We start from the raw sequence: 23,697 nt of genomic DNA, 5'->3' as shown, positions 1-23,697 counted from the left end.
CGAAGCAAAGAAAGCAAATATTGTGGTGCTGAAATAATCTATCTTCATGCCTTTTTAACTTTGATGATGTACAAAAGTCTTTTTTGTCATTTGACCTATCTCTAGCTTATACAGTGATTTACTTTTAACGGTTTTCTATTATATTCAGTACCGGTACCTACAAATCATTTGATTCGGAAATTATCATTCTGTATAAATAATACGAAATGGTGATTTTTATGTAAAAATCATTTCTGACCATTTTATTCTTCAATTTATTCATTCCCACTGTGGATTATACCAATGAAATGAAGCTTATGTAGTTATTCGTAGTCCTGAAACCCCTTTTATAGGGTACACTTTACGAATTACTGTCTCAAAATCCATCCCTAAGAAATAATAATTATAATAATCAGGGAAAGGATTTATATGTAAATACATATTTACTTATAAAGCTAATATAATTTATATTTTGCATTATCTTTATGTTTCACAATGTGTAGGGTTGAAAAATCCTACTTTTATTTTCCATATTTTTCCATATTTTAGAGTTTAGTACATATTTTCGTTAATTTCCATATATTTTCCATATTTCATATAAAACAGTCCATATTATATTAGGTTTAACAATAAAACAAAACAAAATTCCATTAACTTTTAAAAATACATTTCAACAATAGAGATTTAAACACATGTTCAGTAATCCCTTTAACATCAGAGTTATTTGAAAATTAGCAGTCCTATCAACAATGGGAAAGTAAGTTACAAAACTGTATTAATTTAATTTAAAATTTTTAACAGACTTCAGTTGTGCAGCTCAACAGTTAAATGCCAGTCAGAGTACACATAGGTTCAGTTTTGTAAATCATACTATAAAGACGGTAAATATGCCAAAAGTACGTCATTCAGTCAATTTAAAATCAAAACTAACAAGTTACATTTCAGAATTTAAAGAAGATGGTTTATCAACTGACAATAAAATATTATTTTGTAATTTGTGTCAGTGTGCAGTATCATCTACACAAAAGTTCCTGGTGCAACAACACATTACAACTAGTAAACATCAGGCCAACAAACAACTAAATTCCAGCAGAGACAATTGTTTTTAACACAACCAACAACATCGAATGTAAGATCTGAGTTTAACATCGACCTGTGCCGTTCTCTCATCTCTGCTGATATTCCTCTCTACAAACTAAAGAATAAGGTCTTCAGGGAATTCCTTGAAAAGTATACTCAACATACAATCCCGGATGAGTCAACACTTAGGAAGACGTATGCTCCATCCATCTACGATGAGACAATACAGAAGATAAGAGATGAAATTAAAGATAGTTCAATTTGGGTTTCCATTGATGAGACTCCCGACAAAGAAGGTAGACTTGTTGGTAATGTAGTTATCGGTTTGTTAAGTGAACAATATTCTGAACGAATTCTTTTACATTGTGATGTTCTAGAAAAGTGCAATAACAAAACTATAGTTAAACTGTTCAACGAAGCTATGGGTATCCTGTGGCCAAAGGGTATTATGTACGATAATGTGTTATTCTTTATTAGCGATGCTGCCCCTTATATGGTCAAAGCTGGACAAGCATTATCTGTTGTATATCCTAAATTGACTCATTTTACTTGTGTGGCGCATGCATTTCATCGTGTGGCAGAAGTGGTCAGAGACAATTTCCCTAAAGTAGATTTGTTGATTTCATCAGTGAAAAAAGTATTTCTCAAAGCTCCCAGTAGAGTTAACGTGTTGAAAGAAATGTACCCTGAAATTCCATTGCCACCAAAGCCAATTTTAACTAGATGGGGTACATGGCTAGAAGCAGTTGAATATTATGCCGAACATATAGACTCTATTAACAATGTTCTCCTTGCATTGGACTCTGAAGATGCAGTCTCAATTGATACTGCGAAAACAGTTACCTGTGACATAAGTGTGAAGAATGACTTAGCTCACATTCAGCATACATTTTCATGCATCATAAAAACGCTCAAAAGTCTCCAAAATAGGCACCTTTCACTATCTGAAAGTTTTGAAATTATAAATAGTACTGTGGAACAACTGAATCGTGGTAGAGGTAAAGTTGCAGATGCAGTAAGAGCTAAGGTGGACACTGTACTTTCAAAAAACCCTGGATATGAAGAACTACAAAAGGTTGTTGCTGTGATGAGTGGTGAATCAACAGTGAAGATTAACTTGGACTTATCCCCAGCAGACATTGTGAAATTGAATTATGTACCAGTTACTTCTTGTGACGTCGAACGCTCTTTTAGTCAGTATAAATCTATCCTCAGAGACAATAGAAGAAGATTCACTTTTCAGCACTTGAAAGAAATGTTTGTAACCTATTGTTATGGTAATAGACAATAAAAATTGTGTTTTGTTGAAACTACATTGGAAGATAAGGTACGTCCATTATATTTTTTGTTTAGTTTGATTAAAATGTACCAATATTTAACGTACATAGTCATTTTTTTATAATTTTAAGTCCATATTTAATTCCATATTTTGGTAAAAATCCATATTTAATTCCATATTTTGGTAAAAATAACTACATATATATTTACATATTTCATATATTTTTAGTCCATATAAATCCGTTCCCTGATAATAATCATTATTATCTTCATTATAATGAGTCTCGTCTCCAGTTGTTTGGGGTAGCCAACAAAGTAGTTAATCTTAAAGGTTTTTGGTAATGCGACCTTGATGATTGGACTTACATTTTCGAAACAGGATCTTTCAAGGTCGATAATTCCAAAATATTACTCATAATTACTTTTATTTAAATCGCAATCTTCATCAGTGAAGTGTGATGTTTTATTTTTGAGATTGTTGAAAACATGTCTTTGTACATAATACTTAAATCTGAAATTTATTTCCTCGTGTTAGTGCAAATAGTAAATTATTTCCTTTAGTCTTTTGAATGGTAGTTAAAGAGATTGATAGTTACAAGATAAATAACTAAATCATGGGTGTCCAAACGCATATAGAACCAGACGATATTGCACGTCAAGCATGCTCAATAACTTTCCATATAAAATAGGAAAGACGACCTTAAAGAATATGCGCTGCGGGTTGCTTACACCAGGGGTTGGACATCTATGAACTAAATCATTAAATGTAGGAAGTTTATTTAAGGTAAACGTTTTTGTAATCTTCACGACAAGGTTTTTATTATGTAGAGAAGTTTTTCCCCTATCCGCGGGGAGTTCTCTCTCCCATTTAGAGGAAGAGAACGCTGTGATTCCGCCAGTTCCGCCACACGGAAGCAGTAATAGGCGGGCAGTTGCGCGGGCTGGAGAACAATACGTGTTATTCATAGACTAATTCTTAATATATGGAAACAATATGAGACAGTCTGGAGAGTAAACAGCTATTTTTCACGTGTAATTCTTATACTCCACTCGTTCTTGATCTCACATCTTGGCTAGCTATAGTACAGTCAGTTGAGATCAGATGATTTGTAACAGATACATGTTAAAACAGCGGGTTTTTATAAGCGATAATTTTGTGAAACGGCGTCTGTAGTAACAATGAGAAGATGATTCGAGAAGAATTCCGAGATTCTGCGGTTTCAAATAGGCCTACGTCGAGTATGCGGGATTTAGTCCGTAAATTAAGAGATACTGTCTTCTTAATTTTGATAAGATACCTCAGCCGCGACGCACAGTTCTGACTGAAGAAAGTTTAGGACATTGGTGTAGACTCGAAAATTTGCCTCGGAAATTTCTCAAACGTTTAGTGCAAAAGGTTGGTGTCTCTACATCATCAGCAAAAGCTGCAAAAAAGTGGCTTAAATTGAGCAATCTAAGACAAAGCAAGTGCATAAATTGCCCACCTGCCCGCCTTTTGCTGCTTCCGTGTGACGAGAATCGCAGTGTTTCGTCCTCTAGACTGGAGAGTGAATTCTCCGTGGGTAGGAAGAAAACCTCTCTATATAAGCTACATACACGAAAGGTTTTGTTCATTTTTAGCATTATAAATTATATTATTCGATGGTGAAGTTATTATAATGCTTATCATTATATTCGAAGTTCACAGATTCATATTCAACTGAGGGAAATATAATTTAAAGGGATATAGGAATCCTTAGCAAAATTTCCTTTAGAAGGGAATTGAAGTTGCATGTCGTAGATATGCAAGTAATTAGTTCAGTATTTGAAAGAGAAGGATTTAGCGAAATATAAGTTACTGTCCTTTTCATCCATGACAATTTTATATATTTTATCCCGACATAAATGCTATGTTCTGTTACCTTAAATATTGGAGGACTCAACGTGTATCAAATTGAATATGAACACATAGATTATGGATATTATAGACTATAAATAATTTCTCCCTGTCCAAATTACCTATATAGGGGAAGGTCTCTCGGTGTCGGACAGTTAAGCCTTTTCAAGAATTGTGGAAAATTTAAGCAACTGATTACAATAATAGTACTGCAAATGAAGGGTACACGGGAATAACGATCAAGGTCCAGTTTTGAAAGTTTCGAGAAAAGCGAATTTTAAAGTTTAAACACTCAATACTTTGTTATGTGTGTATTTAATAGAAATTGACGTAATGGAATGTCAAGAATGATGATTTCTTATTACTAGCTAGACCACATGATAGTACTTTCTTTCCACTATAAGATAGCATTATTAACTTAATTTCGATTTTTGATGGACCTTGATCGTTTTTCCCCGTGTACCCTTCAAATATGATCAATTGACTTTTACTCTCACAATCTCCAAGAATTTAATGACCTACAGTTAAGAAAAATTACGTAAACAATTGAAGTTGAACAACCTTGATATTACAGTATAGGAAAAAATGGATCGCAGTATCGGACAAACATTTGTCATATAATTTAAAACAATACAAGCAATTAAAAAGAAGTAATCATTAGCATGAAAGCGTTTTAAATCGAAAGTGGACATTTTTGATACCACAACAATCCTTTGCCACACTACTTTAAGACACTGATTATGTGGGAAAACTATTTGATTTACTGACAATGATCACATACAAAACAATCAATATTATCTGAATCGGTACAGTTCAAATGCGCCCAATTTACACATAAAGTTCACAGTACCCAGAATTCATCACTTGCTTCCAAACAGATGATGCATTCTGTTTCTTCTTATGTTAAAGTCAATAGTTCTTTTTTGTGATTCCATTTTCTGTGCCAGATTTGCACTGTAGTAATTGAATTCCCTGAGTTTGGTTCCTTAACTATGTCTACTAAGGTACTTTCAGTTGCAGTTGTCTCTCTGATAGTGATCCCCTCTCCCATAACTTTCTGAATGAACATTTCATATTATTCTCTTCCTATTTGCCTCTCTTATTGTTTTCCACGTCAGAACAAAGGCCTTGACATAAGAAATAGACTATGAAATCTTATCCTCAATGAAATTCTCTTGTCCTGTACTGGGGGAACAGATACTGTCCGATACCGGATTACTAGCACGCTGACCGAAAATTTCCCGCTTCCACATCATAGTCACTCGCAAATCAAAACCAATTATATTTTAATATGCAATCCTATAACTACATATAACAAATGCTACGGTCACCTCAAGAGACAGTAGAAAGTGTAGAATATACTGTAAGACATAGCACTTGGAAAACATACACCTCACACCAAAACAGTCACATAATCTACTGTAAAGGCCTAACATGCGTTTCAATCTGTCGAATGCAGTGAATCAACAAATACTTTGTAACAATACATAGCTGCCATCTACCGGGCATAGCAAGAACTATGCTTGTTCGATATTGAGCTATGCGGGGCTGGGGAACCTTCCCCTATTGCTTTTCAAAAGAATGTTAATTATTGTTAATTGTCTGTATCTTGACTTCATTGATAACATTTGAGAATATACAACGGTCAGGATTATATTTCTTAATTGTCAGTATCTACGTAACTTATACGGGATCTACTCACTGCGCTTCTTATCGACGAATGTGCATCAGGACCTGTGACCATGAAATGCGATTCTCATCGATTGTTTATACTTCTAATACAGTGGACTGCCCTCTTTATACTGTATCCATACTGCGCGGCATATAAACAACTTACCGGCATTATAACTAGAGCCCGAAATGTTAATATTATTCCTCGCTATAGTTTATAAATACAGAAGCCATGCCCCCACTTCTTTGAGATGTCATTCTTGTCATTCAAAATTTTCCCTTTGGTACCGTTAAAGGTCTTTAATCATCTTAACCACCACTTACAAATTAGCTCAAGATTTACAAGATCCATTGCACAGTCCTTGTGACTCCGTTGTCTTTTATTACATATCGGACTCTTGTGAACTGGACGTAAAATCCTCCTCACGGGCACCGCATCTACTCATCTACAGTCAGTGTCATTCCTAACTTTTAGCATCTAAAATTCTGGGCTCTAATTACAACCGATCGTAGCGTGCGTGTTTAGTGCGGGAGATCCAACCGAGGAAAACGAATCGGCGGTGATTTAGACCTATACTCCCGTACAACAATGCACCGGTTAGAGGTTAATAAGAAAACGCTTTGTTGATCTTACTTTTTGTTTTATCAAAGTTTATGTTGAAAATGATGTCCACCTTTCTGGGTACAAGAATCACATCCGTATAGAAAATTCTGAAACACCTTTTGCAACTCTCTATTTGTAATTTCACTCAGCACTCGCTTGACTTATTCTCCAACTCTTCAAGAGTGTGTGGATTATTTTAAATTCCACCCACAGATAAAAATCACAAACATTTAAATTCGGGGCATGCTGGCGAATGTCCGCGAATAATTACGATCATCAGACACTTTTTATAATGCTTCTAACGATATAGCGGCTATTTGTGCAGTGGAGTTATCCTGCTAGAAGTAAGCATACTGTTTTTAATTTTCAGTTAATGTGTACTATAAGCGGTAACATGAGTTGCTACTAGAAAGTCAAAAGGAGGATAGCAATGGTCAAGGAAGCTTTTAATAGAAAAAGGAGCATCTTCTCTGAAAGAAGAACTAAGGAAGAGACTAGTGAAGTGCTTAGTATGGAGTGTGGCATTGCATGGGGCAGAAACATGGACATTACAACAAATTGAAGAGAAGCGAATAGAAGCAATGTGGATATGGAGAAGAATGGAATATGTGAATTGGACAGACAGAATATGAAATGAATCAGTGTTGGAATGAGTGAGTGAAGAAAGAATGACGCTGAAACTGATCACTGGCTGAAGAAACTAACTACTGAAGGATGCACTGGAAGGAATGGTGACTGGGAGAAGAGTTCGGGACAGAAGAAGATATCGGATGATAGATGACATTAAGATATATGAATCATATGAGGAGACAAAGAGGAAAGCAGAAAATAGGAAAGATTGGAGAAAGCTGGGTTTGCAGTGAAAGATCTGCCCTTGGGCAGAACACTGAATGAATGAATGAATGAATTGCAAAAAAAAAAAAAAAAAAAAAAACTGCAGTATGTCGCTCAAATAGCATTGTAAGTTGACGAAAATGAGACCAATTACCCTGCGTGCAGCAATGCCACAACACATACCCACTTTTTGACCGTGAAGAGAAACTTCATGAACTTTTTTTTTTTTTTAAACATAATATGGCGGATAGCTGCTAGACACGTGTTATTACGCTCCGACTTAGGTGATTATTAGCAGCGGTTTTAGAGTGCATTACTATTTGAAAGTGTTTAAAAGTGTCGTGGTATATAATTTTGTGTTATTTCGCATTCGATTTCTACTACAAAATGGGTGGAAATAGCAATAATAAGAAGTCATCTCCCAGCGAGTTCTCCGAAGAAGCTGTCCGACGCGTCATGGTGGAAGCGTTGAAAGATCCCGGCATGCTGCAGGTACTGACGCAGGCCATCAGGACCGCCATTGTGGAGGACTTGAAACAAACTATTGCTGAAAAGAGTGCTGTGATAGAAAGCCTGAAAACAGCTCTAGAGGAGGACAGGCACATTAGGCAGCTCCAGATGAAGGTGGACGATCTGGAGCAATATCAGAGGCGACAGTGTTTACGGATTTTCGGTGTGAGTGAAAGTGAGTCTGAGAACACGGACACTATCGCCATTGACGTGGCTTCTAAAATAGGAGTACAATTAACTGAAAGTGATATCGACAGAAGTCACCGTGTGGGGCGAAGAAACAGTGATAGGCCTCGGCCTATCATTGTCAAATTCGTCAGCTATAGAAAGAGGGCTGAGGTATTCAGAAACAAAAAACTGTTAAAGGGTAGTCTTGTTACCGTCCGTGAAGACCTAACTAAAGCCAGGCATAATCTGTTAAAAGAATGCATAACTAAATACAGCCTGAAAAACGTGTGGACACAAGACGGAGACATTATTGTCAAAGTAGGCGAGCACAAACACAGAATTAAATGCCCAGAAGACATGATCTGAACGAGTCGGCTGCGTAAAACTAGTAAGGCAACTAATTTTAATATACTGCAATATTCAATCTATATTAAATTTTACTCTATCAGTAACTTTACGTAATAATTAATTCTTTTTCATTCTTATTTTTATCATTTAGTGCTGTAAATTTAAGTCACTTTAACTTTTACTATATAATAACGTTATTTATTAATTAATTATTTTTCTTCTTCATATTCTTTATCATTTAGTACTGTAATTTTAAGTTATCATTGCTAGAAAATAATTTAAAAACTTGAATTGCATATAAGTTGGTACCATTGAGAACAAAAAGCAGCATGTTCACCCGACAGTCCCTGAGGTCAGTGTACAGAGACCGGTCCCCTCTATTAACACGAACAATAGCAACCCTACCTGCCCACTGCCCTGTACCGCAGACATACTCAAGGCTGCGCTTTGTTTCTCTCCTTTGTCACTTAATGTTGTTCACGTGAATGCTCAAAGTCTGTTGTGTCATTTTGACGAATTTTCTTCTATCTTCTCACCTTTAGACGTTCACGTTATTCTTATCTCCGAATCTTGGTTACATCCTAATCTTCCTTCCACTCTCGTAAACCTTCCTGGCTATACGCTTTGCCGTAATGACAGAGAGGGCAAGAGAGGCGGAGGGGTGGCTGGTTATATTAGATCCGATTTGCGACCTAAAATTATTCATCATTCTCCAAGCCAGTACTCTGCCAAACCCGAGTTCATGTTCATTGAAATTTGCACCTTATTTACAAAATGTCTAGTGTGTGTCGTATATAAACCCCCACATATATATGACGTAGATGATTTCGAAACCGCCTTACTAAACGTAACGCCGCAATATGAGAACGTTATAATCATGGGTGACTTCAATTCAAACTTACTTGACTTACATTCTAGTACGACTAAAAGACTTAAATCATTCTTTCAGTGCCTTGATATGGTAATCCTACCCCTAGCTCCCACACATCACACGGAAGGTACAGACACATTACTGGACTTGATAATTACTAACAATGCCGACAAAATACTGACGCATGGACAGTTGCCTGCACCAGGACTATCAGGGCATGATATCATTTATCTATCGTTTAATCTGCAGTGTCCTAAATCGACTCCTAGAGTAATTACTTACAGGGATATCAAAAGAATAGATGATATTGCACTGAAAGAAGACGCTGCGCAACTTCCATGGCACATGATCTGGACATTACGAACTGTAGACGAGAAAGTAGACTTATTCAATACGTTAATACTTCAACTTTATGACAAACACTCACCATTAAAGACCAAACGTACCAGAAAGACCCCAGCCCCTTGGATGACGACTGAAATACGTAGCCTGATGTCCGAACGCGACTTAGCCTATAGGAAATACACCCGCAATAAAAACGACGAATATTTTAACTTATATAAACACCTAAGAAACAGAACGACTCAACTAATAAAAAAACGCTAAACTGAAATACTCCTACAAACTTATAGAACCCAACACAACCCCTTCCGAATTATGGAAAAATCTGAAGGTTATTGGACTTGGAAGGGCTAGTGAACAAGCAGACATACCCATCCCACTTGACCGATTGAACGAACACTTTGTAAAGGACCCGACCTTAAACAACACAACGAAACAAGACACAGTTTTGCCTGACTCAGCTCCCCCAACTCGAGACAAATTCTATTTTACTGACGTCATTCCTATTGACGTAATGAAAGCCATCCGACGCATCAAGACGAAAGCTCAAGGGCCAGACAACATTAGTATATTACTCATACAGAAAATACAAGACATAGTAATACCTACAATTTCACACATATTCAATAGTTCCTTAATCACTTCGACTTTCCCTAAAATATGGAAGCAAGCTTTCGTTCTTCCTCTTCCAAAAGTCAAAGTTCCCACCGACCCGAACGACTATAGACCAATCAGTATCCTGCCAGCCATATCAAAAGCACTGGAAAGAATCGTACACAGACAAATTACTAACTACATGAACGAACACAAACTATTCGACAAGTATCAGTCAGGTTTCAGAGCTGGACACAACACAAGCACTGCTCTACTTAAAGTGACAGAAGACATTCGTGAAGCAATCGACTCTAATAAAGTAACAATACTAACACTTCTTGACCTTAGCAAAGCTTTCAACTATGTAAATTTTGACATTCTCACCCATAAATTGAGAAATTTGCATTTGTCAGAGACTGCTGTGAGTTGGTTCGAATCCTACTTACGGGAAAGACAACAGTGTGTTGTATCCGCGAATCGAAGCTCTTCCTGGCTTAACATAACATCAGGTATACCACAGGGTTCGGTACTCGGACCATTGTTGTTCACAATATATGTCAAGGATATTACATCTCATGTAAGGCATTGTAACTATCACTTGTATGCTGACGACCTTCAATGCTACATCTCTTCCCGCTTAGATCGAATAAATGACGCTATAGATAAATTGAACGAAGACATTGACTCGATTGTGACATGGACAAAGAAATTCCATCTTAATATCAATCCTGGAAAGAAACAAGCAATCATATTAGGACACAAACGGCAAACCGACGCTGTAAAGCAACTCGACATTTCCCCCGTTAAAGTAAGTACAGTGCATATCACTTTCAGTTCTTCGGTAAAAAATCTTGGCATTCACATGGATAATAATCTCAACTGGGACATGCAAATCACAGAAACTTGCAGAAAAGTATATTCTATTATTCATGTGCTAAAAAGGATAAATGTTCATTTTCCCTCTTGCTTAAAAAAGTCCCTTGTGCAGACCCTTGTATTTCCCTATTTTGACTATGCTGACATTTTACTGACTGACCTTTCCAGCGGCAACAAAATGAAACTTCAACGTGCTCATAATTTGTGTGTACGTTTTGTAAGCAATATTCGTAAATATGATCATATTACCCCATCCCTGGAAGCAATAGGTTGGCTTAAACTAGATAAGAAAATAAATTTACATTCACTTCTCTTTCTCTTCGAAATCTTGAACTCTTCTATTCCTTCGTAGCTGTCGTCTCGCTTCACTTACCTTTCTTCCCACCACAATCTGAACACACGCTCTCGCCATGAAACAATACTAACAATACCATCCCATCGCACCTTCTCATACTCATCCTCTTTCACAATAGCCCTGCCAAGACTCTGGAATTCGTTACCTGCTAGCATCAGGGACTGTCGAAATAAAATTCAATTCAAACGCAAACTTACTAGGCACTTGGTCAGTAATTGAGACTCGTTCAGACATGGTTTCTTGTAAATAGTTCTTTTAATCTACCACAAAATATCTCAATATCCGGTAATTTCATCACTATAGAATTTTGTTATTGTAGGTTTAATTTGTAATTTAGTAAATACAAAAATATTCTTTGTTCTTAACTTCTATGATAAAATGTCTAGCTTTCATTAATCAGGTATTCTTGTCGCACTTTAATTTTTATTGTAATTGTAATTGTAAATTTAATATTAATTGTAATCTTATTGTTCATGTTATAGTTGTAATCCCCTGGTAGAGGGGCAGAGAAGGCCTGACGGCCTTATCTCTACCAGGTTAAATAAATAAATCTAATCTAATCTAATCTAATCTAATCTAATCTAAATGAGAATTTTCAGTGTCCCACAGCCTTGTGTTCTGAGAGTGGGCATAACCCCTTAAATATAACCGAGCTTCGTCCGTCTTTATTGAGATGGCTCAACAGTGCCATCATGAACGGATTGCAACATCCACTCACCAAAATTCACTCGAGTGGCTGGATGATCTTGCTGTAATCTTTGAACCATTGTCACTCTGCAAGGATAAAAGTGCAGCATTTTCAGTGCTCTTAATGCTGATCTTTGTGACATGTCGCATTCTTGTGCTGTTATTACTTCCTACAGTAATTATTTGTCCGGACTATAGGCCCAAATCACCGTCATTCACTGTTGATTTGTTTTCCTTTCGGGTGGTAGAGCTGTCGGATCTCCACACTAAACACGTGCGTTGCGATTGGTTATGATTTCGGTAAACTGTATTATACACCGCGCGCTGTATCTTTCATATTTATGTAGCCATTACGCCTGTCCGTGATTCACTGGGGCGCTTTACTACTTTGGCTTAAGTGACTCACGGATTTGGAACTCCTATAAATATTCAATTACTCCTTTTATAGTTTTATATCATTTTAATTTTTTTTTTCACTCATTCCTAGTATTTTCGTTATTTTTTTTCGGATAGAAGGGCATAAATAATAAATAACCAAATGAAACGAATGAATTAAGAATAACTGGTTTGATAGGAATGCATAGAATACAGTGTTTAATGTTCATAGTTAGTACGTTTATGTATGTAAAGATGGCATGTGTAATTTTCCAGAGGTTTGTTACTTCCTTTTTCCTGCAGGTGTGCCTGAACTTGAAGCTTTGATAGCAACTTTGCGCTCCGACGTCCAATACGCCGGTTCGCTTTTAGTTCGACAGCTGAAGCGTCGCGACGCTCTCATCTCGCGACGTGAAAAGCAGCACGATGTGATCACCGCTTTTCTGCAGGCCTTGTCTGAAAAGAGGAGTGAGTACAGTTTTATTCTCTATCACACTAGCTCTTGATATCCCCTGCGACGCGTCTGCATAAAACCTACAGTTATTGAAACAGGCCTACACAATGCTTCAGACTCTCGATGAAGGAACTGGACAAAGGAATATTTTCTTTCTGTAAATGACTGCGTCTTTAATGCAGTTTTTACAGGAAGATGTTATGATACGTTATTCAGCTTTCCAACAGTGGTCGATTTACATCTTTTTAGTTTGTTAGAGGAATTTGATATTGTTGTCATACTTATATCATAACTCTTACGGCTTCAAAATAGGCAGGATTGCCAGATTTTGGAAATACCAAAGAGGAACACACCTTTCCCACTTATTAAAAAAAATTGTTGTTGGTAACTCTATAGCATCTATTAGATGCTTTATGGTTGTGCTAACAGATGGCGTTACTTGTCAACAATGTGACTCTGAAACGTGTGTTCAGGTAACTTCCCAGCGACAGTCCTGATGTATTTTATATTTTTGATGATTGGTTAATTAATATTAACCCGGCACACTCACATTCATACAAATGCCCAGACTCTAGACACCCAGGTAATTCTTCTTCTTCTTCAAGAAAAATTCACTGAGAGCCGAGCCCGGAAATCGAACCCAGGACCTCCAGATCTATAAGCCCGCATGCTGACCAACAGACCATGGAAGCAGTCTTCCCACTTATTAGCATTAAATATTTACATAGGAACTACAGAAGGGATAGCAGATATGTGTTGTGTCATGATACAAGCAATAATATTACTCATTTGTACAAATTTTAAAACACCTTTATTAAATTGTGGGGGGGGGGAATTATCTCTTTATATGGGTTATAAGTACAACATATGGATGTATGAAAGATAAAGCACGCTTCTGATTTTAAATTTCAGTATGCCTACAGCCTATTTTACATGTTGCATAGGGAACTTTTACTTTGTTCATATATGTCACTGGATTTAGCATTTTCAACAAGTTTTTCCCTTTCTCAGAATTTAAAAACTGTTTAAACTCTTGGCAAGATAGATTTTAGTTGATTTTCATCAATAACGCTGGGCAACAAAACAAAAATGTTTTTGAATGTTTCCTGCACTTCATGAGTCAATTCTCACTAATTTTGGGTTGAGAAAAACGAATATGACAATGAAAAATTTGTCTTAGCTCTAGTCTCTGTGATACACAATAGGTGGAAGTATTTCAGTTTAACGGATTAAGAGAAAACGATACATTTTAATTACATATGCCAACAACATTGAAAGTGCATTTGAATTTGTTTAAATGGCAGTTACATTCTATGACTTCTAAATTGATGGAAGAATACCTGGCAGATGGTTGGGTCTGAAGAGAATCATGTTGTGGCTTCATGAGATCGTCGTCTTTTAGCTTGCCTCTTGTAAATGAGTTCCGGAGCATCCCTACGCAAAGACCAGCAGTAATCTGCAACCATTGTTTCATTCCAACGGCCCTGATATCTTGTTCCATAACAGAAATATCGTGATGGAACCTTCCTCCGTGTTCATCACTGAAAGCTCCACAACTAGGAGGGAAAAAGTCTAGTTGGGAGTGGAGAAAATGGAATTTAAGGGACATGTTGATGGTATTTTTGCAGGAGCACTGTCACCAACTGAGTGTAATTATCATCTCTTTTGTTGCCTAAAAATCCATGAATAACTCCCTTGAAGGCTTCCCAAACTTCCTTTCCTTTCCCCTCCAAAACTTGGTCAAATGCAGGATCCTTTACAAGTTCTCGAATTTGTGACCCAACAAAAATACCTTCCTTAACTTTGGCACCACTTAATTTCGGAAATTTCTCTCTTACATACTTTAAGGCATGTCCTTCTTGGTTCATACCTGTGACAACATTTTTTTATCAAACCCAGCTTAATATGCAGGGGTGGAAGAAGAACATCTTTTGGGTCTACGAGAGGCTCGGCAACAACATTTTTCTCGCTAGGGTTATGATTTGCAGGCCAGTCTGCTTGAATATAATGTGATTTCCTATCTCTGCTGTTCCACATACATAAAAAGCAGCAATATTTTGTGTACCCCAGTTGCATTCCTAAGAGTACAGCAATCACTTTTAGATCACCACAGATTTTCCACTTGTGTTCATGATATTTGATTGAGTCGAAGAGGGCTGTCATATTTGCATAAGTCTCCTTCATGTGAACTGGATGACCAACAGGAATAGAAGGAAGACGGTTGCCACTGTAAAGTAATACAGCTTTCAAACTAAGCTTGGAGGAGTCTATGAATAGCCCCCATTCAGTTGGATCATGGTTCAAATTCAAACATTTCATCAAGCCATTAATGTCGCAGCAAACAAGATTGTTTTTCTTCTAAAAAAAAAAAAAGGGAAGCAGATCCCTGTGACGTTGTCTGTACTGTGAGACCCTGACATCACGTTCGAGAAGATTCCATTGCTGTAGTCTAGACCCTAGAATTTCTGCCTTCACCTTTGACAGGTCAAGGTCTCTAATGAGATCACTCAATTCCGCTTGACTCAGTCTGTGCGGTTTATCATCTTTTTTCCTCAAAATCAGGGTCATGGGATGTGGAAGGCTTGTTGAGTTCTTCTTCTTGTTCCACACTGTCTTCATTTTCTACTCAAACACACAATTTTCGTGGCACTTTTACAAATTTTACACTTTAAAAACACTTCCAAACCAGAAATTCTGTATTAATTACAGCAGAAACAATATGAAATTCACAATCACAGCAACAGTATCTATGTTTGTACCTTACAAACAGCTGAAGAACATTTGTGTTTTATTATTTGACAGGTGTGCCAACTCCCAAAACAAAATTTCCCCCAAACTGAAAATGTTGACTCTAAAAACTGAAATGTCACTTTATCTCCAAAGCAAGAGCTAATCTGTAATTTTTATGGTGATTTTTGAATTCAGGAGGTGGAAATACATACGAATTAGCTATTTTTGAGCCCGAAACAATTTTCATTGTTGACCAGTGTAATTGAAGGGTTCAGAGCCATAGTGGGCCAAGCGCCATTTATTAAAAACTGAGAAAAAAGGGTTAATGTTAAGTGAATACCATAGTTTAATGAAGATTGACATAGTATCATTTAGTTTTAATGTGTATACTTTATATTACTTGCTATATGTTTCCATTGAATTATGGTAATAACTTAATTTTGTCCTTTATTTTCTACGGTTTTAGTATGGTTCTGAGCCCTTCAATTCACTTGAGAGTGTGTCCATACACAACATATTTCTTTCTTTTCTCCAAAAGACATTCACCAGACTAAAAACCCTTTTTGAAGAGGCATTAGAATGTGGTATGGAAAACAAAAAAGTGCTATTTTTTTATAATTGAGGAGCTTCATGTTTAGAAAAAAATTGTACCCATTTTTGGTCAGTTTCAACACTGAAAAAATCTTCGTCTGTATTCTGTATGACAAATTCTTTTAGCACAAGGTACTCTTCAATTTAAAAATCTAAATTTATATTAGGAATTTGGAACTCAGATAAAAATTGTGGTCCATACCTGTGGAGTAACGGTCAGTGCGTCTGGCCGCGAAACCAAGTGGCCCGGGTTCGAATCCCGGTAGGGGCAAGTTACCTGGTTGAGGTTTTTTCCGGGGTTTTCCCTAAACGCAATACGAGCAAATGCTGGGTAACTTTCGGTGCTGGACTCCGGACTCATTTCACCGGCATTGTCACCTTCATTTCATTCAGACGCTAAATAACCTAGATGTTGATACGGCGTCGTAAAATAACCTAATAAAAATAAATAAAATAAAATACAATTTGTGAGAGATTATCCATGAATAACATTAGAATCTCTCAAAGACAAAATTGACAAATGACTAAGCCTATTATTTTCAAACTGAAACCATTGTTCTAGGTATTTCATAGCTGTGTTAAGGAACGAATTTGCTTCTTTCTTAAATTGGCTAACAGCAGTATCATTACAAGATTGGGAACTAATTGTGACGGCAATAGACTCGTAAAAGTTGGTTTCTACAATTTTTAAGACTTTTTCTCAAATTATCTAATACAGAAAAGAGTTCAGTAATTAGACAACTGTCTGATTGAAGTTTTGAATTTCCTTGCTGAAAGAGTACACCAACATTTATAAGAAAGCCAAGGTAGCATTGAACAGTTCATCTTCAAAAATGTTTTGAAAGTTTTAGGAGGATGTTCTTGAGACAGGAAATAAAACTTCATAGCTTCAAAATTCTTTAGCAGCGTTTCAACTGCCGGTACCAAAGACAGCCATCTTGTGGGCACATGGTGAAGAAGCTCAGCCCATTCCATGTTAAGCCATCAAAAAACTCTTTCAGACAGGCACTTTTCGTTGTTGAATTACTAAACTCATTACATGATTTGTTTGCAATATATTCTACATCATATTTAAAAACATTACAACCACGTTTGATAGAATTATTATGTGGCAAGGGCAATTAAATTGTTTTGTTTTTCATTCAAAGCAGTATATACATTTTATTCTTCCCAAAAATTCACTGCGGCATTGTCAGCACAATACGATGAGATGTTTGCAACAGATAAATTATTCTCTATCAGTTTATTTACAATAGAACCCTAGGTGTAATTAGTTATAGTGTCTTCACAGTGTAAATGATAAAAGTACAATAATTTTGTCTGTACCTCTTGCTTGGTTGGAAAGTACCTCAATAATAATGGGAATGTTTTAACGTTCTCTTTATTTGAAGCATCTGTTTGAATTGCACACAATTTATCATTTTTAGATCAGTATATACCATAACTAATGAAAATGGCCCTAAGACATTTTTAACAATTTTTATCATCTTAGTTCTACTACGCCTATATTTACTGGCTATCTTGAAGTCTACAAATAACTATGGAAATAAAGATCCTGCACAATCAACTGACAATTAACTGTGAGAATGTGTAATTCAGCCTTAATAACATCATTTGTTTCTTTATTTACACCAATATTAACAAAAAAGGAACTTATCTTTTTGTTGAATTTATCTTCTCTCTGTGCCACGCATTTTTGATGAGCATCAGTTTTCGAATGTTTCGAAATATCGTACTCACCACCATGACCAACACTAAATTGGCTATTACACACCTTACACTTTGCAAAGTATTCGTTTTTTACTTTCTCTACCGAAGAATAACTAGAGATTCACGTTTCCCTAAATTTACACAACTTTTTTGCTTTCTATCGCACTGGAGAAGATAATTTCAAATGCAATTTATCAGCAGCGGGTTTCGAAGGAGGGTCTGTTTCATAGTCACTTTCGCTCGACACCTAATCTTAAGAAAAATCACCGAGTAAACAAGACTGATAGTAACACTGCATTAACAGAAATGTTTTAATTTCCAACCGTTGTTGATAACTGAAGTGACACGCGCGGCCGCTGTGCGAATGTATACAGATACTGGTTTAAAATAATATGTAAACATATTGTTGTGTAAATTAATATTTAAATTCAAGCTTCTTGTGTAGTTGAAATTGGTTAAAACTTACGAAAGAATCACTCGAAATTGTAATAAGTTACGTAAATGATTTTTATTCACTAAAATCGGGACCATTTACGTCCCATCTAGGTTTGAAGCGGGACACGGGACTTTTATGTAAAAACTCGGGACATGTCCCCTCCAAATCGGGACGTATGGCAACCCTGAATAGACTATACTTGTTTTTTTTTGGAAGACGGGACATGAAGTTAAGCGGCCGAGCTTGGAACTACAGTGCTATGTCGCCAATATGGACTACCACCTGCCAGCTGATGGAAGCTAGCAATTGACATTAAGATGGCTGACGTTAAGACATTAATTGAAAATTGACGCGAAGATAAGAAAACAATACAAAAATCGACAGGGAATCAAAGACGAAACTACCAATGCTAACATTGTGTACACAATGAATGTCGTCAAGAGAGCTATTAAGCACTCGCCACGTGGGAACGGTAAATTTGGCAACTCAACCATTGTTACCATAGCAACAGGCCTACCACGCTATGTGACATTCAGTTGTTTTTCCGATCGTAACGCTCCTGTCACGTCCCATCTTTACAAAAAAAAAGTATAACTACAATTATATATAAATTTTACGTTACGTTCTTATACCTTTTTCTCATCCGTACGTTTTCAGTTCTCAACTAAAATTAAACCAGCTTTATGTTATTAACTTACATATTTCTTACTCGTACGTCATTTTAATCGATTTTCGTGAATATTTTACTAACACAATATTCTTAATTTGCACATTTTTCAGTAGTATCTAATTTATTGTAATTGGTTAGAAGTACAAATAGCCAGCAGCCAGTTGTATCGCACTTGTTAACAAATAATTGAAATTGTTCTGAAATGGTTGTCATAGATAGAAAATTAAAATCATAATTCTTTTCTTTTTCTGACGTTCAAAGACAGGCTAACAAGCCTGTTTTGGTAGTTGTACCTGTCTTCTAAATGATTTTCTTCAGTCTAGTCTTCCATTTCCTTCGTAGTTCCTGTCCTCTTCAGAAGCCTGTAATTGAGGAGTTGAATCGAAAACGGGCGTAATCCATGTTTTGCCCTTTTTCCGTTCAATGCATTATTAGATTCTCTAGTGTGTATTTGGTCACCTTGCAAAGTTTCGATTTGATATCTCTTTTCTAGTGGTCTGTAACGCAGTATAAGTGTTGAGCTGTTTTCACAGTTTAATGTTAGTTATCAGATAATGGTTGAAAGATTGTGTTTTCTAATTCCTAAATACATACTTGGGACTTAAAAAAAGAGAACTCAATTTATTATTGTTTTAATGTTACTCATTTTTTAAAATGCCCAGTGATTTTTGTGTTCAGTGATGATACATCTTTCGGTTCAAGTAAATGTGAAAGTGAATGTGATGAACCGGTAACAAACAAAGCGACGAGAAGACGAAAAATAAATTCTGGATTGAGGTATTATACCAAGAAAGGAAAATATAAAAAATTATACTTCGAAAATCTCAATCTAAAAATAAAGGTGTTGTTCAATTTTATTAGCTCTTACTACAGGCCAGAAATGGGCACAACTCTACAAAAAGAGTACAGATGCTATTTCAACTTTTGTAAGAGGACAGATTATGTTTTCAGATTACCACGAACAGTCTTCAACATTTTTTGTCTCCATTACTGTATCTTGTACAATAATGAATATTGGTATGTTTAAACACTATCCTATATGAAAAAAATATTTTTACGATTAAAAAAAATATTCCTGTCAGAAGAACAGAAGATTTAGGTTACTTTGAACTAGTCTTTGCTAAGTTTCATCAATTTACTTGACTTCTGTTGTATCTAGCACATTTTTTCTTAGAGAATTGCAAGTGAAATCTTTAATATTGTTCTGAAAATATGATTGTGTTTACAAAGAAGAAATCATTTTACTTGTAATCATTTCTCACGAATTTTAAAATATGATGAAACACAATGTTGTCCTTAAGACCGTATAAATTGTGTGTTCATATTCCTTGTGTAATCCTCTTTATTTAATCCTCAACAAGAAATCGCAGAAGGAAATTTGTTCCGCCATTTTTCCATGCATAGGGTAATTGAATGGAAGAAAGGCCATTGAATGGAATAAGGGCAGTTGCAAGGTTATTTTATAACGACTATTTATATCAATTAAAATGTATTTCAATTAATAAAATATTGAATAATAGCGTGAATGTCTGTTGTTTACTATGACTAAAAATGTGTTATTTATACAGCTACTCAAATAATTCAAAGATCTTTTCCTCAAAACTTCTATTTCTGGGTTACGCCCGTTTTCAATTCAACTCTTCAATTCTATTGAAAAATGTTATACACAGAGATTTCATTGTAATTTATATTGTATACTGCGTATCTTATGGAAATTAAAGCTTGTTGTAGAAATTGGAGTCATGAGAAATGAAGTAAGATTCATATTGGAGTAGTCAAGAGTTAAGGTCATACCTTAAAATTATACAGGAAAGACATAAGGGACACATGAACTTTATAGGTCTATATACACATTTCCTATGAAGAAGTGGAAAGGAATTAAATTTCTATTCCATTTTCGGGAGTCGAACTAGATCCGCAGGATTTGCGGTCAGAAATAATATCACTAATGAATCTTATGACTTTGGTGATAGTCTCTAAGTCTGCATAGAAAAAACACGCACGTCTTCGCTGGATAAATTTTATTGTAGCTGTGGAGAAAAGGAGCGACGTTATCAGCCTCGTGAGCTTTGACAGCACTATCATTACTCATTATTAAGCAAGGAAGTTCTTTAGCACGAATAGGATATAAAAGCGTAGTATATCTGTATACGTTCAGCGTTGATTTACTCTAACGAGGAAGCGTTCTCGAAAATGCCACGAGAATAGTGACAGCTTATACAGAAGTTCAGGTAATAAAACACAGCTTCAAGTGCTCGGAGCTATCAAATGGGTTTGACTCTACGTAAAATTAGACCTGTTACGAACAAATCGCGGTTACTCTTACACAGTTATACTGTATATGAACCGTTTATTGTAAAAACACCACAACCGACATTTTTTACAAAATGCATTTTTTGTGGATTTTGATTGCCAGCATGAATGCGCATCTTTTGATATAAAACCCCTATATCTAGCATGACTGTAACATGTAAAAAATTGGACAAGACACATGCATTTATTGTAAAATTCCCACAACTAGCATCACATTTGGTGTTTTTCAAATAAACCAGTCGAAGGTGAATAGGTGAATAGTTTTTTTAGTGCAATGAATAAAAAGGTAAAGTTCTTTGTGAAGAGTTCATTGACAGCAGTGTACCGGCAGAAATATTCACCATTCGAATTCCTAAGAAAAATGTTTGTGCTGGAAATTTACCGTTTGAACTGCCAACAGACCTAGCTTGTAACAGCTCAAGGCTTCCAATCAATGTTAAAAAAAATGGAGGACCTTAAAGAAGATTTTGCAGTATATATCGGATGAAGTGAAAGGATTCTACACAGAGCTATACACATGACCTAACACCAACAAGATAGTAATAACAGTGGAAACGAAGACTAAAAAAATAATAAGTCCTGATTAGAAAAAGTCTGTTGCAGCAGAAAAAACTTTAATTTTTTGTGATTTTGTATGTAGTTTTTTCATAGATTATAAAGTTTGTTCATACTTACTTTCATTCACTCTAATATTTAAAAAAAAAGGCAATGCTTTGCTTAGTTTCAGTTTGTTTGTTGGAAAACTCCCATAACATCCTAATTAATTTAATTTTGGGTGGGGGGACTTTATATGCATTATAAAACACAACTAATGGTGAATAAACCTCATATTTAGCAAGTAATATCACTTGTTAAATACAATTTGGCAATTGAAATAAAATTAATGAAACTAAACAGTTTTTATTGGTTTCACAAAACTTTTGTTTTTGTCACTTGTGGAGTTTCAGAAATAAACGATTCATATTCAAATACGGTCGAGGGTTACATATTTTTATGGTAACAAATGAATGAATGGGGGAATGGGATGAGAAGCATTTAAACGATAGGCCTACGCGAAAACGCGTCTTTGTAAGAGAAATTGAGGCTGAGAAGCAGTGCCTATGTGAGCTCCAAGCCTATTGGTCACTTGTCTCACTCCGTGTTTCGCCGTTCCAAATGAAGGAACATACGATAATTTAGAAGGAAAAAGCCGAAAACCAATAACATAGGCTAATATTAGCTACTACGTGAGGGGGGGGGGGACAAAGCACGACAGAATAACAGCAGGGTAGGATCGCCGAAAATCTTGAAAGCTTGCACTGTCACTGGGAGTCTCGTATCGCGTATAAACTATCTAGCCACTGGCGTAGCATAACAGATAGAGGGTTGGAAATAAGCTCCGAGACTGCGCTTAGCCGCGGGTTTGAATCTCTCTTGGGATAATTAGCTGGTTGCTGTTTTCCCCAACTGTAAGGCGAATGCCAGGTAATCCTATGGGAAATCTTCGGATTTATCTCGTAGATACCATATCGCTGTTCACCAATTTCACTGACGCTAGCCAGACACACAACAGTGTTGCAAAATAATCGACAAAAATAGCTTGTAGTCGTCGCAGTTTTAGTGTTCTACTTTACTTCATTAATTACCTTTAATTGTTAAATATTGACCTTAAATTGTTAAGTTTTGGAAAGTAAATTTTAGCCCAGGAGTATATATAGTCTAGATTTTTTTTAGAGGGAGGGGCAAGTGTGGCAACAAAATTCCTTACGTCATAAAGTACAGTGGTAAGACGATTCAAGTCATTATCCAAGCTACTCGTATTTTTACTAGTTCTAAGACAATTTAAACTTGATTTTTACATACTCGTAACATCATCATCTTCATCATCATCATCATCATCATAATCATCATCATCGTCAACAACAACAACAATTCACAGGTTAAGCCGTTAAGGCTCATTCCAGTCTCATAGTTTTCAGTTAAAGAGTGTGTCCATCGCTTACTTGGCCTGCCAATACTTTTCTTACATATTGGTTCATACTCTAATATTATTATTTTTGGTCATTATTTCAAGTTGTTGATCCATTTGTGCCTATATGTATTTATTTTGTGTGTTAATTTAAAAATGTTTAATTCATTCCTAATATCTACATTATTATTATTATTATTATTATTATTATTATTATTATTATTATTATTATTTCTTTTTTACATAGTGTAAAGTAATAAATCGTTAAATTTAACATTAAGCTACATATCAATTAAAGGAGTATGTTGCTAGTAGATAGTACATTCATACCAACGTTTAATATTCATTCTATTGTGTAATTCTGATTTCGCAGTATTGAAAAATTGTTGATAACTTA

General features: G+C 35.8%; 1 protein-coding gene across 5 annotated transcripts in view; it reads left to right on the top strand.

The window, feature by feature from the left end:
* The window catches only part of LOC138715323 (serine-rich adhesin for platelets-like), a 1,148,033-nt gene that overhangs the window by 165,193 nt on the left and 959,143 nt on the right, over positions 1-23,697 (top strand). For all 5 annotated transcript variants that reach the window (XM_069848108.1, XM_069848110.1, XM_069848109.1 and 2 more), the window contains exon 3: positions 12,752-12,916. In XM_069848108.1, the coding sequence (XP_069704209.1) occupies positions 12,752-12,916 (165 nt within the window). The remainder of the gene's footprint in view (positions 1-12,751; positions 12,917-23,697) is intronic.

The sequence above is a fragment of the Periplaneta americana genome, chromosome 15 (assembly GCF_040183065.1).
Source record: "Periplaneta americana isolate PAMFEO1 chromosome 15, P.americana_PAMFEO1_priV1, whole genome shotgun sequence".
Lineage (NCBI taxonomy): Eukaryota > Metazoa > Arthropoda > Insecta > Blattodea > Blattidae > Periplaneta > Periplaneta americana.
This window is presented reverse-complemented; position numbering and strand designations above follow the sequence as displayed.